The sequence below is a fragment of the Armigeres subalbatus genome, chromosome 2 (genome assembly GCF_024139115.2).
Source record: "Armigeres subalbatus isolate Guangzhou_Male chromosome 2, GZ_Asu_2, whole genome shotgun sequence".
In the NCBI taxonomy this organism is placed as follows: domain Eukaryota; kingdom Metazoa; phylum Arthropoda; class Insecta; order Diptera; family Culicidae; genus Armigeres; species Armigeres subalbatus.
Window position 1 is genome coordinate 271,363,818 of NC_085140.1, and position 14,549 is coordinate 271,378,366.

General features: G+C 42.0%; 2 protein-coding genes across 2 annotated transcripts; one reads left to right on the forward strand and one right to left on the reverse strand.

The window, feature by feature from the left end:
- The first annotated feature begins 1,487 nt into the window (after window positions 1-1,487).
- LOC134212238 (mitochondrial import inner membrane translocase subunit Tim23) lies at window positions 1,488-2,705 on the forward strand. Its single transcript, XM_062689903.1, has 3 exons — window positions 1,488-1,668; window positions 1,758-2,004; window positions 2,119-2,705. Exons 1-3 carry the CDS (start codon window positions 1,617-1,619, stop codon window positions 2,411-2,413), a joined length of 594 nt encoding a protein of 197 aa, XP_062545887.1. The 5' UTR covers window positions 1,488-1,616; the 3' UTR covers window positions 2,414-2,705.
- Window positions 2,706-4,987: 2,282 nt separating this feature from the next.
- Window positions 4,988-9,450, reverse strand: LOC134212237 (uncharacterized). Its single transcript, XM_062689902.1, has 4 exons — window positions 9,265-9,450; window positions 8,856-9,180; window positions 7,807-7,846; window positions 4,988-5,703 (listed from the first exon to the last, which is right to left on the reverse strand). The coding sequence occupies exons 2-4, from the start codon at window positions 9,142-9,144 to the stop codon at window positions 5,271-5,273; spliced, it is 762 nt and encodes a 253-aa protein (XP_062545886.1). The 5' UTR covers window positions 9,145-9,180; window positions 9,265-9,450; the 3' UTR covers window positions 4,988-5,270.
- Window positions 9,451-14,549: the final 5,099 nt, after the last annotated feature.

Consider the following 14,549-nt stretch of genomic DNA (forward strand, 5'->3'; position numbering starts at 1 on the left):
TTGCAATTCTCTAGGGATTCTACTCTGAATCCCCTGGGAATACCGAATGGAATCCCAGAAGGAATCTCGAAAGGATGCCGATTGGAATCTTAAAAAGATTCCGAATGGAATCGCAAAGGAATCCGAATGAAATCCAAAAGGAGTCCCGGGAAGATTCCGAATGCAATTCTGAACCCAAAAAACCCTTTAAAAAAACCAAATAAAATCAACAACAAAGTATACAGGTACGAGCGAGTGCCGCTGATTTCGGTCTTTTGTGAAATTTGGTGAATCAGCCTGTTATAGTAGACATCACTACCAGCAAGTTAAAACAGATTGCATCCACTCGCGCGCCGACGCTCGTACTCCAGACCACGATAGGTAATTTCTTTAAGCAGCCTATGGATACATTTACGCTGGGCTTGTTTTTAATTCTTGAAACTGAAATTAGAAGGAAGAATACTCTTAGTTGGTATTAGACAATTCCAATATGCTAGTTGGCATAATGCTTCATAAAGTCTAATCGAACTCACTTGCACATTGATGTTCAACCACCATATAACGGTCAAGTCTAACCAGCTCCATCCAGCAGTTCCAGAAGTGCTTGAAAAATTGCGGTTTTCCGTAATGTGTTGGGCGTTTCCTTCCATTGGCTACGACAGGGGGAATTTTTCGATCCAGAGATTGTCAACGCCTGGTGTCGCTAACAGGAATTTGTTGATTGCCCCAGAGTCTATTATATAGAGTTGCGCAAAGAGGATCTTCTTACTCTTATTCTGAATGATGCTCTTGTTATTATGTTGAAAACTTTCATTTTTGTTCAACCCTTCAAGTGACTTCACGGGAGTGATCACTTCTAAAGCTTTTTAATTCGATAACCAAAGTCACCTACAGAGTGCAAACACGTGAGTTTCTTGTTGCAACTTTATTGGGGGGTGTATTGAAGTTTTTTAAAGCTGTTTCTAGAACAAATCTAATACATTTCAATTCATGAGTTTTAATTCGCCATAATAATCATCAGGCGATAACAATACTTCCGCCTTACCAACAATCATTTGTTTACTTTGCTCGATAGGTAGACGGTTTGACAGTTCAATAGGTAGATTTGGCTTCACTCTTTGCGTAACTCTATATATAATAGACTCTGGATTGCCCCAGAACAGCAAGGTAAAGCTTTGGCCGAACCGCACTCGACTCGGTGAAAAAATGAAGACGAAAAAAAGCGCGAGGTTTTGTGACAGTTGAACCGCTTAATTTATTTGGCGGTATGAGTGTACCGGTAACACACACATGCCCAATCATTCTTAAAAGGAACTTGGGATGAAATTGTGGCTTGGCTAAGGTGGTTTGCGTCCTATTCAGGTATATTCCTGTTCGCTTTTAGACATCCTTCCATGTTTTTAAGATTTGTGGTAACAAAAAATAAAACAACAAAATACATAAATAACAATTTTTTTTTGCGTGTTATGTAAATTTAGTGCACGAGGGCTAATGTTGACCACACCAAAAGCATGACATTTGTCAAAAAAAAGTCAAATCAAATCTCAATCACCGCACGGGGCAGATTCTGTCGCGAATTAATTAGAATTTAATATCTTTCATTAAAAATCAGTGAATCTAGGGATTATTGCTCGACAATGAGTGACGATTATTTGAGCAAACCTTTATCGTTTGGAGCTCCGACTCCTGGTAAGTATAATTCCTAATGGATTTTATTTAGTTACGCAATAGGATGCAACCTCAGATATAATAACCTCAATGCTTTGTTTTGGTTGCAGCACTTCCATCCCAGCAGATCCAACCTTTGTCGCCGTATCTAAACTACGACACTCGCTATCTCCAAACCCAGCCTGAATTTATCTTTCCTGAGGGAGCCTCCAAACAGCGAGGCAGATTCGAGTTAGCATTCTCACAGATAGGGTCCTCTGCCATGATAGGCGCTTCTATTGGGGGCGTAGCTGGTTTCTATAACGGGGTACGTGCTACCACTTTAGCCAGTCAAACCGGGAAACTGCGCCGAACACAGTAAGTATATGTATTTCGGTAGTAAACGTTTATCTAGAACTATGCGAGGCTATAAGGCTTAACTTGGTTTACGAGATTGTGGTGAATACACATTACACAATATTCGCTTTTCAGACTTTTGAATCATGTCATGAAGCAAGGAGCAGCTACTGCAAACACCCTCGGAACCCTGGCCGTGATGTATTCTGCGTTTGGTGTATTGCTCCAGTATGCGCGTGGGGAGGACGATGATATTAATACCATAGCAGCCGGCGGCGCCACCGGACTGCTGTACAAATCTACCGCAGGCTTGAGAAAATGTGCCATGGGAGGAGGAATCGGGTTGGCTTTGAGTTCACTCTACGTCTTGTGGAACGTCACCGGAGGAAGTTCAAAAAAATTAAAAGAACTGCGATCACAATATATGTAGATTTTTGACTCAATTCCCAAGTAGAATTATGACAAGAAGCTATCGAAATTCGCTAGGTCCAGATTGTAACAATTCACAAAACTTTCAGTTGTAGGCCACCATGAACAGTTTGGTTGGTCGACGGAGGCAAACCGGAAACAAGTGTTTCCTTAAGATGGGTTTGATTATGTATATTTTAAGGTACACTTGTTAGCTGTGATTCTGAATATTTTTTAAATATTTTCTTTATACAAAAAGGAGCTCCTAATTTAAGTACTGTTTATAAGCAAATAATAAATTGTAATTATACCTAGTTTTGTGAGTATTTAATCAAGCGTGTTGTGTTACGTAGAAAAAGAAAAATTTGGGAAGCTTTGCGGAAATAACGCGTAGAGGTAAATTCCCGCATAGAACAAATCATGCATTATAGTGTTACGGCAAGGTATGGCCTGCTATTCAACATCGCTTTGGAGGGAGAGTTGATTCAAAAGTATAAGATTGTTAATGTCCTTCCTGTTCGCGTGACTAACATCTAGGTTACTTCGACCCGACCTGACCTGGCAGCCAAAGAACTGGTACTACAAGTGTCAAACCGATGTTGGTAATGAAAAAATAAAAACATCTCGCGCTAATACTAAAGACACACCTGTGGTACTTGTACCATGGTTCAAGAGGACAAGAAAATTATTCCAAGTCTATCTTTGATAAATACAATAATTGGTATGGTACTCATTTCAAGATTATTGTACCATGGTACTTATACCACCAGTGTGTCATTAGTATTAGGATCATAAGGGACGTAACTGTATTGATTGATTTATCTTCATCGATTGTTTCATGAATAAACTCAACTTTATTAAAGTTACAACCGTGATTGTTGCTTCTGGTGCAAGCTGCAGCTATCCTTTATCGCTCCAAACCATACGATCTAAGGTAAACAGTAGAAATTCTTCTAAGCGCAAGACATACACTAGGTACAATATGATGCATAAATTATGGCCAACTGTAGCTTGTTGAAACATAATTTAACAAACTCATTTAAATGACTACAGCGCCACTACCGTTCTTTTACGTATGCTTCTACTGGAGGGAGTAATGCGAAGGGTAAGAATTGGCACGAGTGGTACGATTTTTACGAAGTCCTATTAGGTTTCGAAGACGACATTGCACGTAACTTTGAGAGGATGGAGGAAGCCTACATCAGAGGACTAGTCATCAACACGTCGAAGACGAAGTACGTGGTTTGGAAGAGGCTCAAGAGAGGACAACACAAGCCACCCACTACGAGTTTGCATTGGCGGTGACGAAATCGAGGTGGTTGAAGAATTTGTGTACTGGGGCTCACTGGTGACCTCCAGAAACGATACCAGCAGAGAAATTCGGAGACGCATCATGGCAGAAAATCTTACGTACTTTGGACTCCCCAAAACGCTCCGATTGAATAGAGTTCGCCGCCGTACCAAACTGACTATCTACAAAACGCTTATGCCGGTAGTTTTCTACGGACACGAGACCTGGACGATGCTCGTGGAGGACCACGAGTTGCATCAGCTGTTGGGAGAACGTTCACACTGCAAAAATCGGATGACTGCGGTGAACCGCCGGCGAATGCCTGCCGTTAATTGGGGGCGTTTTGACAAGCGTCAATGTTGTTTACTTTTTGCATTGAACAAAAGGAAATTTTACGCACCAAGGAGTGTGGATCCCGCCAAACCCTAATCCCTTCTTCTTCTTATTGGCATTACATCCCCACACTGGGACAGAGCCGCCTCGCAGCTTAGTGTTCATTAAGCACTTCCACAGTTATTAACTGCGAGGTTTCTAAGCCAGGTTACCATTTTTGCATTCGTATATCATGAGGCTAACACGATGATACTTTTATGCCCAGGGAAGTCGAGACAATTTCCAATCCGAAAATTGCCTAGACCGGCACCGGGAAACGAACCCAGCCACCCTCAGCATGGTCTTGCTTTGTAGCCGCGCGTCTTACCCCTAATCCCGCCTTACCGTTTTTAATTAAAATGCTTTTAGAATTTCTGAGAAGAGTTTTAAAAACTTCTTCGTATGCTTTCCCGAGGAGTTTTTTTTCAATTTTCATATTTCTGCTTCTTCTTCTTTTTCATGCAACATCAAAGCGCCAATAAGTATAACTAATAATGTTTATAAGCGCACGCACATATAATCAGTCTTCGCGTTGAGTATACAAATGAAGACTTAATCAAATGAAAAATGTGAAACATTAAGTTTATAATCAAATTTCATGAGCGATCTTGTATAAGTATTGTATAAGTATATATATATTGTATAAGTAATAATTGAATTTATGTGAATTCACACATCGAATATATTGCAGTTGCCAAATTGCAAAAATGTATTCGTGTGAAAAAACAAAATTTTTAGTCCGAACCTGGAATCAAATTCAGCCAACACTAACTTGTTCTTGCTTTGTAGCTGCACATCCTATCGCCAGGGAACATGTGGACGGAATAAATTCAGTGATTTACAACACCACCACGTTCAAAATAATAGGCGGTCATACATAATCATGTAGTAAGCTTGGTCCAAACACATATATCATTGATTAAAACAAGTTAATCTGAATATAGTATTAATTGTATCTTATGTTTTATTGTCTTTTAAAATCTTAAGCAAAGCTTAGGCTTATAAAATAAACATTCCTATGGAATAATGGAATGTGAAGTCAAATTGAATGATTTTAAAATAATGTCTGGTTTGTTTTGTAAAAATGTTTAAAAGGCACATGTCTCCCTGACAAGTCATATAGGCAAATAATGGATGGGCGTATTGAAGTTTGAACACCATGATGAGTTGCATCCAGCTGAATGCCGTTACGTAAGAAATCTCTCAATTTGTGATTTCAAACACGGACACGCCGGCTTGCCCTTGCGCGCTGTACTGCAATGACCACCGTCCAGATCCATAGGGCAATGCAAGTCCAAGAGCAAATTATACCGATGATAAGTGCGGCCGACGTATTGATTCTTCCCTCGCGTCGTCTATCCCATGAGACGTCCTGGTGGAGATAGTCCATAAAATCGAATACAGATGCGCAGGATAAGCGCCCCTGGATCGAAGCCACCAACGGTCCGCTGGCCTGCATATATTTGATCAACTCATTGCGGTACTGCTTGCAACTATATAAGAAACCATCCAGGTACATGGCCGCGTGAACTAATGTGAACAACGCCATGAAGCTACCGATAATGCTCACAGGTATCCAGTAGTATGGGCTGATATCATCATCGTCCGTAACGTCGGTCTTGGTTGTCATAACGACTACTTCACCAGATCTGTAAGAAAGAGAAAAAGGTATTTGGTATTTGTGTGTCTTTGCTGTACTATTATGGATTCTTCCCATGCAGATCCATATATGGTCCATCCTAGAGGTGCATTACAGCTGGTTACAAAAACACCGTTTACTTCGGCAATAATAAATACTTGCTACTGGTTCTCCAGTAGCTTTGCGAGCAAAGGCGTAGGATTGCCAATCCGGAGATGGCGAGTTCGATTCTCGGTCCGACCTGAGATGTTTTCGAGTTGGAAACATTCTCGATACCCTGGGCTTAGTGTATCCATTGTACTTGCCACACAAGATACATACTCATGCATTGACGGGCATAGTAAGCTTTCAATCAATAACTGTGGAAATGCTAATAGAATACTAAGTTGAAAAGCCGGCCAAATTCCAGTTAGAATGTAGAGCCATTGAAGAAGAAGAAATATACTTGCTTGAACTCTACGCCACTTATAGAATAGGGATTTGCTCATAACTTGTATCGCAGCAGTTCCGTTCTGTCTGTAGCCCAGGGTCCAGTATCTCTGAAACACCTACACACGAGTAGTATAAGTATAAGCTTTATGCAGTTCGGCGGATCTGGAAGTCTGGAACATTTTTTTTGTGTCTTTATTAAGGAAAAAGTCTGGAACATGTTTTTGTCGCTATTTTTAGAGCAAACTACATAGAAATCTCACCACCGCCCCCACCCCTAAAACGTATGAAAAAACTATCCTCGATAGAACATTTTTAAAAAACGTGAAAGAGGAAAACCATGACGTTCGTGTAGTGAGTGTTTACTGATTTTTTGAAAATGAGCCTATTTGGACAAAGACACCGTGAGCTCTGTAGTTATCGCGACGTCACACATCGTGTCTGTTGTTGACTGCTACAGCAGTTGATGTGTAATTTCGCAATAATTCAGATCTATCTGGATTGCTGGTAGTCTGCGATCACCGTCTTGTAGGAAGGGCATTTGTAGCCACCCAGTTTGCGGTTATTTCCGTTCTCTGTGAACTGATATTGATAACTATACAGTGAACTGCTAAACTGCATATTTGTAACAATCGACAAAAGTAGGCATGGGAGAAATGGAACGATGAAGTTTGTGATATGAATGAGTATGCAAATCTCAATGATATTCTAAAAAATCCCAAAAATTGCACAATTACTTTATCTAGTTGGAATCTTCGGTAAAAACATTTCCATTACTTGATATTTCAATGCAAACTACTTGCGTAAATTTTTGTTCACAGCACATGGCGTATCTTCAATAAAGCTTTTTAGTGTTACGGTTATGCGGTCACTTTGCTTAATGTTACAAAACAACTTGGTAGTTTTTTCGAGTTTTTTGGAACAAACTTTTTTGTTTCACCTGGTCAGCTGGAAGAACTAGCAAATTGTAGATGATTCATAAACTTATCTCAAAATCGACAAATATGCAAATGTTACAAATATGCGATCATGGGCAGTAAAATCTTCGTCCGATATTTCCTTTTAGTCCTGATTTTTCGCAATAGGCAAATCAGTGATATCGTTTATAATACAGCCCTTTAACTCATAACCAGTTATAAGTTCCTGGCACGACCAAAATGTAAAATCTTTTCCACTTAAAAAAACTTATATCGGCAGTGAAAACAAAATGTAAAAGGCTAACTGAAACCCTCCATCCGGATGTACTGATGTGGTAATTCCGATATAAGGACATAGTGGTGTGGTTAATGCGGAGATATAATTGCATTTGAGCATCTACTCTCGACTGTAAGGCCGTTACAAATTTTTAATTAACATTTTGTCCTACTGGTCTCCGAAAGGTCAAGGGGGAGAATAATAAAAATAAACATTTAAATGAAAAAAATCATAAAACTCCTCGGATTTGTTAAATAAAGTTTTGTAAAACCTCAAAATTATCCGAATATTATTTTGTTGCCCCCTTAAAATATATTTTTTTGGCAAAAAAATCAGAGGGGGAGGGAGACAAAATAGATTTTAAAATTTGTATCGGCCTAATTTAATTGATTATAATTATCTCATTGGTTAGTAAACATTTCTCTTTATGATGTTGTTCCTTTTCCTCTTGTTAAGGTTTATCCCAATATGTACTAGGATATAGACTCACCTTTGTCGAACAGTTGCGGTTTGAGTGTGTCCTCTTGGTCTTCCACAGCAGGGTTGTTAATCGTTAATTTATCGTCATCGCCGATAAAGTTGATTGTGATCAACGTTATCGGTTGCTACGATGACGATGAATCAACTGAATTATTATCGTAGTTCGATAATTTAACGTAAGTTAACTCGATAATTTTGCGATAATGTGGTTACTAGATTACGCGAATAAAGTTGGTGTAAAATTTTGACAGAAGTCGAGAATGGAACAAATTGTTTGCAGCTGGTTGATCAGAGTTAATTTTGATTAAAGCGGGGCACTCTTTAATTGTTGCTTAATGCATGCTGCTCTACGAAACGATGAGAAGTGAGGTGCTCTGTTAGTGGTTAGCGTTTTTTCACTATGCAGCATAGATGTCATCGGCAATATATTGGGATCCAAGTACTAGAAATTTATTTGATGCAGCGATCTGTAGTGCTGCATTCCAGGCAGCACCAGTACCGAGTGAACATTCTCTCAACAGATTGGTGGACTTACTTCGTCACCTATGATTTGGTTAGACTAAGGAGTTTAGTCTAAACTGTGAGTCATAAAATATTCATATAACTGGGTGCTCCGGATCTTCAAAACAGAAGTTTTGTTAATAATGAAAGATTAAACATAAGTATAGGTAGACATGAAAAATGCTCTCAGATTCTCTACTATGTAGAACTGCGACTCTGTAAGAACTTTAATGATTGAACGAAATAATGTTTTGGTCAATTCGGTGACCTCCTTGAATACCAATTTAATTCCAAGATTTAAAGGCGTTCTCGAATATTGTAAGGCGATACAATATTTTTAAAATAGATATTGCAAATCCAACTTGTGAATATTTGCACCTCAAACTGTAGTACATGTTACAGTTAACTCGATAATTATCGATAAATCAACGAATACTCGATAACGATAACGTTAATTCAACGCTCATTTTATCGTCAACGAAGCATTATCGTAAAAGTGTTATCGTTATCGAAGTTGGCGTTAAATTAACGATGATAATTTATCGATTAACAACCCTGTTCCACAGCATACTCGAAACACATGAAATATACCGAATATAACACAGAAGATAATGGGTAAAACCAGTCCATAGGTGGCCCAATGGCAATATGCGATGTGGCCTCCCGTGAAGAATGTTGGTGTTGATCGTCCGTTCAGAATGCACCCGCAGTTGGTTTCAACACAAGTGTCCAGCACATACCGCCAATGATGCCATGCTACGGCGGTCGATATGCAGCAGATAAATGATAACGCACCGATAAGGGGATACAGGAAGGCAAGACGCCTTTCACTATCGTATTCATTCATACTGAGTCACTTTTCTTTCAATGATATTATTAAAGCCTATAATAGATCAATTCATGATTATTTAAAGTGATACTCAGAGGAGAACTATCGTGTTTTCCCCCAACGTGCACTGGGCGTTACCTTTCCAACTAGAAACCTAGTAAAAACAATGAGTTGCTCACCAAACTGGTGATGTACGCGCAGCGAACTAATTCGCCTTTACAAACGACGCCACGATTAAGCACTTTATTATTCTGTCGCTGTTACTTACACCAGAGCGCGCGGTGACATGCATCCATACAATATTACATAAAAATCTGGTTTCTTTCTATACTTAACAGGTGTTTATGAATGTTAGTATGTATCGTTGTATTTCTCACCTGTACCGTTCGATTTGCACCCACACCCACATCAGGCACCTTTAATTTCGATATTGTGGTACTAGATTGAAGTAATAGAATTATATTATGAACGGATAATGAACGTAATAATCATTTTTCTTAATGGTATATTTCTCATACTTTGAACCATAAAAATTTTGTTATTCACTTCATTATATTGAGATTGTGTGACCCTTGCATTATTATTATGCTAACCGATCCGACGGTTATTAGTTTAATTGATGATGTCGCGCAATGTCAAGTTTGGCTGGATCAATTAGCTCACTGGACGCGCTTGCATGTGCTCATCATATGTAGATATTGAGTACAGCATCCGCCTGAACCTTTTTTGAACAGACCTGATTCAAAAGCTATACATAGCCAGTTTCTTATTAGAATTTACATTATGATGATATTCTGATATTTAACATTAACGCTTGCAGATAGGTAACTATATTTCTTTTTGCCTTTCTCGTATTTTGACATGTAATGACTGCGGATCATAATGTTGCTCAAAATTAGTGTACTATGATGTGCCTTAACTTATTATTATTATAGTAGGGGGAATGACGGCTTTGGCAGGTTTTGTTCTATTATTGGCATGGCAGGGGGGTTTTTATGACTGATTATGCTCAAAGTTGGCCTAAACATTCTTTGCTTATCAAAGAATATTGTGGCCAAATTTCATAAAATTCGGTCGACAAAAGACCCCCTGCCAATAATAGAACAAATCCTGCCAAAGCCGTCTTTTCCCCTATTTATTAACGATACTTTCGGCCCTTGGCCGGCTCATCTCGTTGCCCTAATTTCGCGCTCGCCACGAAAACAGTTTATTATCAATTCAGTAGAAACCCGAAATGGGCGATTAGCGAAATTGGATTTTTCTCACAATCCGTATGCTAAACCTAACTTCAGAAGTTCTGCGCTGTTTTCATTTGGTAAAGCGCATTACTTCCGGATTTAGATTTAACGTATGGATTGTGAGACAAAACTTTGCTGGCGGCTAATTCGGTTTTCTACTGAATTGATAATATATTAATTGAAGACCTTATAGAAGCATGTACAAAAAAAGTAAAAACGTAAAAACAGAAGGAATTCCAATTTTTTTTCAGTGAAAGTTAGATAGCAAATAAGGGGCTCCAGTTAGCCTTGCGTGCGTAAGATTTCCAATCCGGAGATAGCGAGTTCGATTCTCGGTTCGGTCCAGGATGTTTTCGGGTGGGAAACATTCTTGACTCCCGGGTCATAGTGTATCCATTGTACTTGTCACACGAGATACATACCCATGCATTGGCGGGCATGTGGAAATGCTAATAGAATACCAAGTTGAAAAGCAGGCCAAGTTCCAGTTGGAATGTAGAGTCATAGAAGAAGGAGAAGAAGTAGATAGCAAATGAGAGCATATATTGAGACATTAATGGATCAGTTATTCACATACCTATGTGTGCTCATTCTCAAATTTACTTCTATATAAATCTCACTCATTTTTAAAGTATTAAACAAAATTATTTACAAAATTAGTCCCCCATAAGGCGAATTAGCATGTTATTATTGAATGCTCTTGAGTTTCATTCTGATCAAGGACAGATTTAGTTTATTTATCATCAGACTAAGGCCGGAGTGGCCTGTGCTGCACATAAAAGACTTCTCCATTCAGCTCGGTCCATGTCTGCACTTCGCCAACCACGCAGTCTGCGGAGGGTCCGCAAGTCGTCCTCCACCTGATCGATCCACCTTGCCCGCTGTGCACCTCGCCTTCTTGTTCCCGTCGGATCGTTGTCGAGAACCATTTTCACCGGATTACTGTCCGACATTCTGGCTACGTGCCCGGCCCACCGCAGTCTTCCGATTTTCGCGGTGTGAACGATGGATGGTTCTCCCAACAGCTGATGCAACTCGTGGTTCATTCGCCTCCTCCACGTACCGTCCGCCATCTGCAACCCACCATAGATGGTACGCAACACTTTCCTTTCGAAAACTCCCAGTGCGCGTTGGTCCTCCACGAGCATCGTCCAGGTCTCGTGTCCGTAGAGAACTACCGGTCTTATAAGCGTTTTGTAGATAGTCAGTTTGGTACGGCGGCGAACTCTATTCGATCGGAGCGTCTTGCGGAGTCCAAAGTACGTACGATTTCCAGCCACTATGCGTCTCCGAATTTCTCTGCTGGTATCGTTATCGGCGGTCACCAGTGAGCCCAAGTACACGAATTCTTCAACCACCTCGATTTCGTCACCACCGATAGAAACTCGGGTGGCTCACATTGACCTCTCTTGAGCCTCTTCCTATCATGTACTTCGTCTTCGACGTGTTGATGACTAGTCCAATCCGTTTAGCTTCGCTTTTCAGTCGGCGAAACCAAATAACTGGACGGACTTCGTGAAAATCGTACCACTCGTGTCAATCCCTGCCCTTCGTATTACTCCCTCCAAAGCAATGTTGAATAGCAGACACGAAAGACCATCACCTTGCCGTAACCCTCTACGGGTTTCGAAGGGACTCGAGAATGCCCCTGAAACTCGAACTGCGCACATCACCCGATCCATCGTCGCCTTGATCAACCGTATCATTATCCGGAAATCCGTTTTCGTGCATTAGCTGCCATAGCTGGTCCCGATCGGTTGTATCATATGCGGCTTTGAAGTCGATAAATAGATGATGTGTGGGCACGTTGGTATTCGCGGCATTTCTGCAATACCTGACGTATGGCGAACACCTGGTCTGTGGTAGAGCGTTCACCCATAAATCCCGCCTGGTACTGCCCCACGAACTCTCTTGCAATTGGTGTTAGTCGACGGCATACAATTTGGGAGAGTACCTTGTAGGCGGCGTTCAGCAATGTGATTGCGCGGTAGTTGCTACAATCCAGCTTATCGCCCTTTTTGTAGATGGGACACACGACACCTTCCATCCACTCCTGCGGCAGAACCTCATCCTCCCAAACCTTGGTAATCACTCAGTGCAGCGCTCTAGCCAGTGCTTCACCACCGTGTTTAAACAGCTCTCCTGGTAGTTGGTCAACTCCAGGGGCTTTGTTGTTTTTCAGCCGGCCGATCTCCTCCTGGATTTCCTGGAGATTCGGAGCCGGAAGTCGCATGTCCTGCGCGCGTGCTCCTAGGTTCATCACCATACCGCCACCGTTGTCTGCCATATCGCCATTCAGGTGCTCTTCGTAGTGCTGCCGCCACCTTTGGATCACCTCACGCTCGTTCGTAAGAAGGTTCCCGTTTATGTCCTTACACATATCGGGCTGTGGCACGTGGCCCTTACGTGAACGGTTCAGCTTCTCATAGAACTTTCGTGCGTTATTAGCGCGGTGCAGTCCCTCCGTCTCTTCACGGTCTCGATCTTCCTGTTGGCGCTTTTTCCTCCGGAAAATCGAGTTTTGTCCGTTCCGCCCCTGTTTATATCGTGCCTCGTTCGCCCTCGTGCGGTGTTGCAGCAATCTCGCCCATGCTGCATTCTTCTCTTCCACTAACTGCTCACATTCGCCGTCATACCAGTCTTTTTTCTGATCCGGGGGCACCGTGCCAAGTGCAGCGGTTGCGGTGCTACCAATGGCGGATCGAATATCTCTCCAGCCATCTTCAAGAGACGCTGCGCCTAGCTGCTCTTCCGTTGGAGGTGCCACTTCCAGCTGCTGCGCGTATTCTTGGGCTAGTCTACCGTCTTGTAGCCGCCCAATGTTAAGCCGCGGCGTCCGATTTCGACGCGTGTTGTACACCGTCGAGAGTTTTGAGCGCAGGCATACTGCAACGAGGTAGTGGTCGGATTCAATATTCGCACTGCGGTAAGTGCGGACGTTCGTGATGTCGGAGAAGAATTTACCGTCGATTAGAACGTGGTCGATTTGGTTTTCCGTTTCTTGGTTAGGTGATCTCCATGTGGCCTTGTGAATATTTTTGCGGGGAAAGAAGGTGCTTCGGACTACCATTCCGCGGGAGGCTGCAAAGTTTATGCATCGTTGGCCGTTGTCATTCGATACGGTGTGCAGACTATCCGGTCCGATGACCGGTCTATACATTTCCTCCCTTCCTACCTGTGCGTTCATGTCACCGATGACGATTTTAACGTCCCGCAGTGGGCATCTATCGTATGTCTGCTCCAGCTGTGCGTAGAACGCTTCTTTCTCGTCGTCGGGTCTTCCTTCGTGTGGGCAGTGCACGTTGATGATGATATAGTTGAAGAAACGGCCTTTAATCCTCAGCTTGCACATCCTTGCGTTGATTGGCTGCCACCCAATCACGCGTTGGCGCATCTTACCCAGCACTATGAAGCCGGTTCCCAGCTCGTTGGTGGTGCCACAGCTTTGGTAGAAGGTAACCGCTCGATGCCCGCTTTTCCACACTTTCTGTCCTGTCCAGCAAATCTCCTGCAGCGCCACGACGTCGAAGTTGCGGGGTTGTAATTCATCGTAGATCATCCTGTCGCAACCTTCGAAACCTAGCGACTTGCAATTCCATGTTCCAAGCTTCCAATCGTGATCCTGTATTCGTCGCCTAGGTCTTTGCCGATTATATCGAGTCGCATTATCTCTTATATTGTTCGTAATGATTGGTTTTCTAGGCGGCTTATTGGGCCTGCGCAAACCTCCTGTCTCGTCGGAGGGCCGTCGTGTCAGGGCTGTTTAGCGTCCCACCACATAACATATAGGCATCTTTGCTGTGAAATGTGGTCCTTCCATGATGTTGGAACGCCAGCGAACCTAGCGGTGGAAGTCAAGCTTTACTTAAAAACGCGCATTAGACAGAGTAGCATCGCATGCTTTGCTGTCTCTGTCTTTCGACTTGGATATACGGGAGTGCCGTTCGTCGATTATTGCTACACAAAAAGCCTACTTTGAAATTTGCAGTTTGTTCTATGATACCTATCTGTTTTGTGGTCCCACCTAACACCAGGACTTGGGCTTGTGCGCTTTGAGCGGCACACGGTCGCTTTGGTGGGACCTACTTGCGGATACATGCAGCTTTTTATAGAGGTTGCCCACTGCACATAGCAATCTGAACACGAGCCGGAACTCCGATATACCCAGGAGCAATTTACAATGTT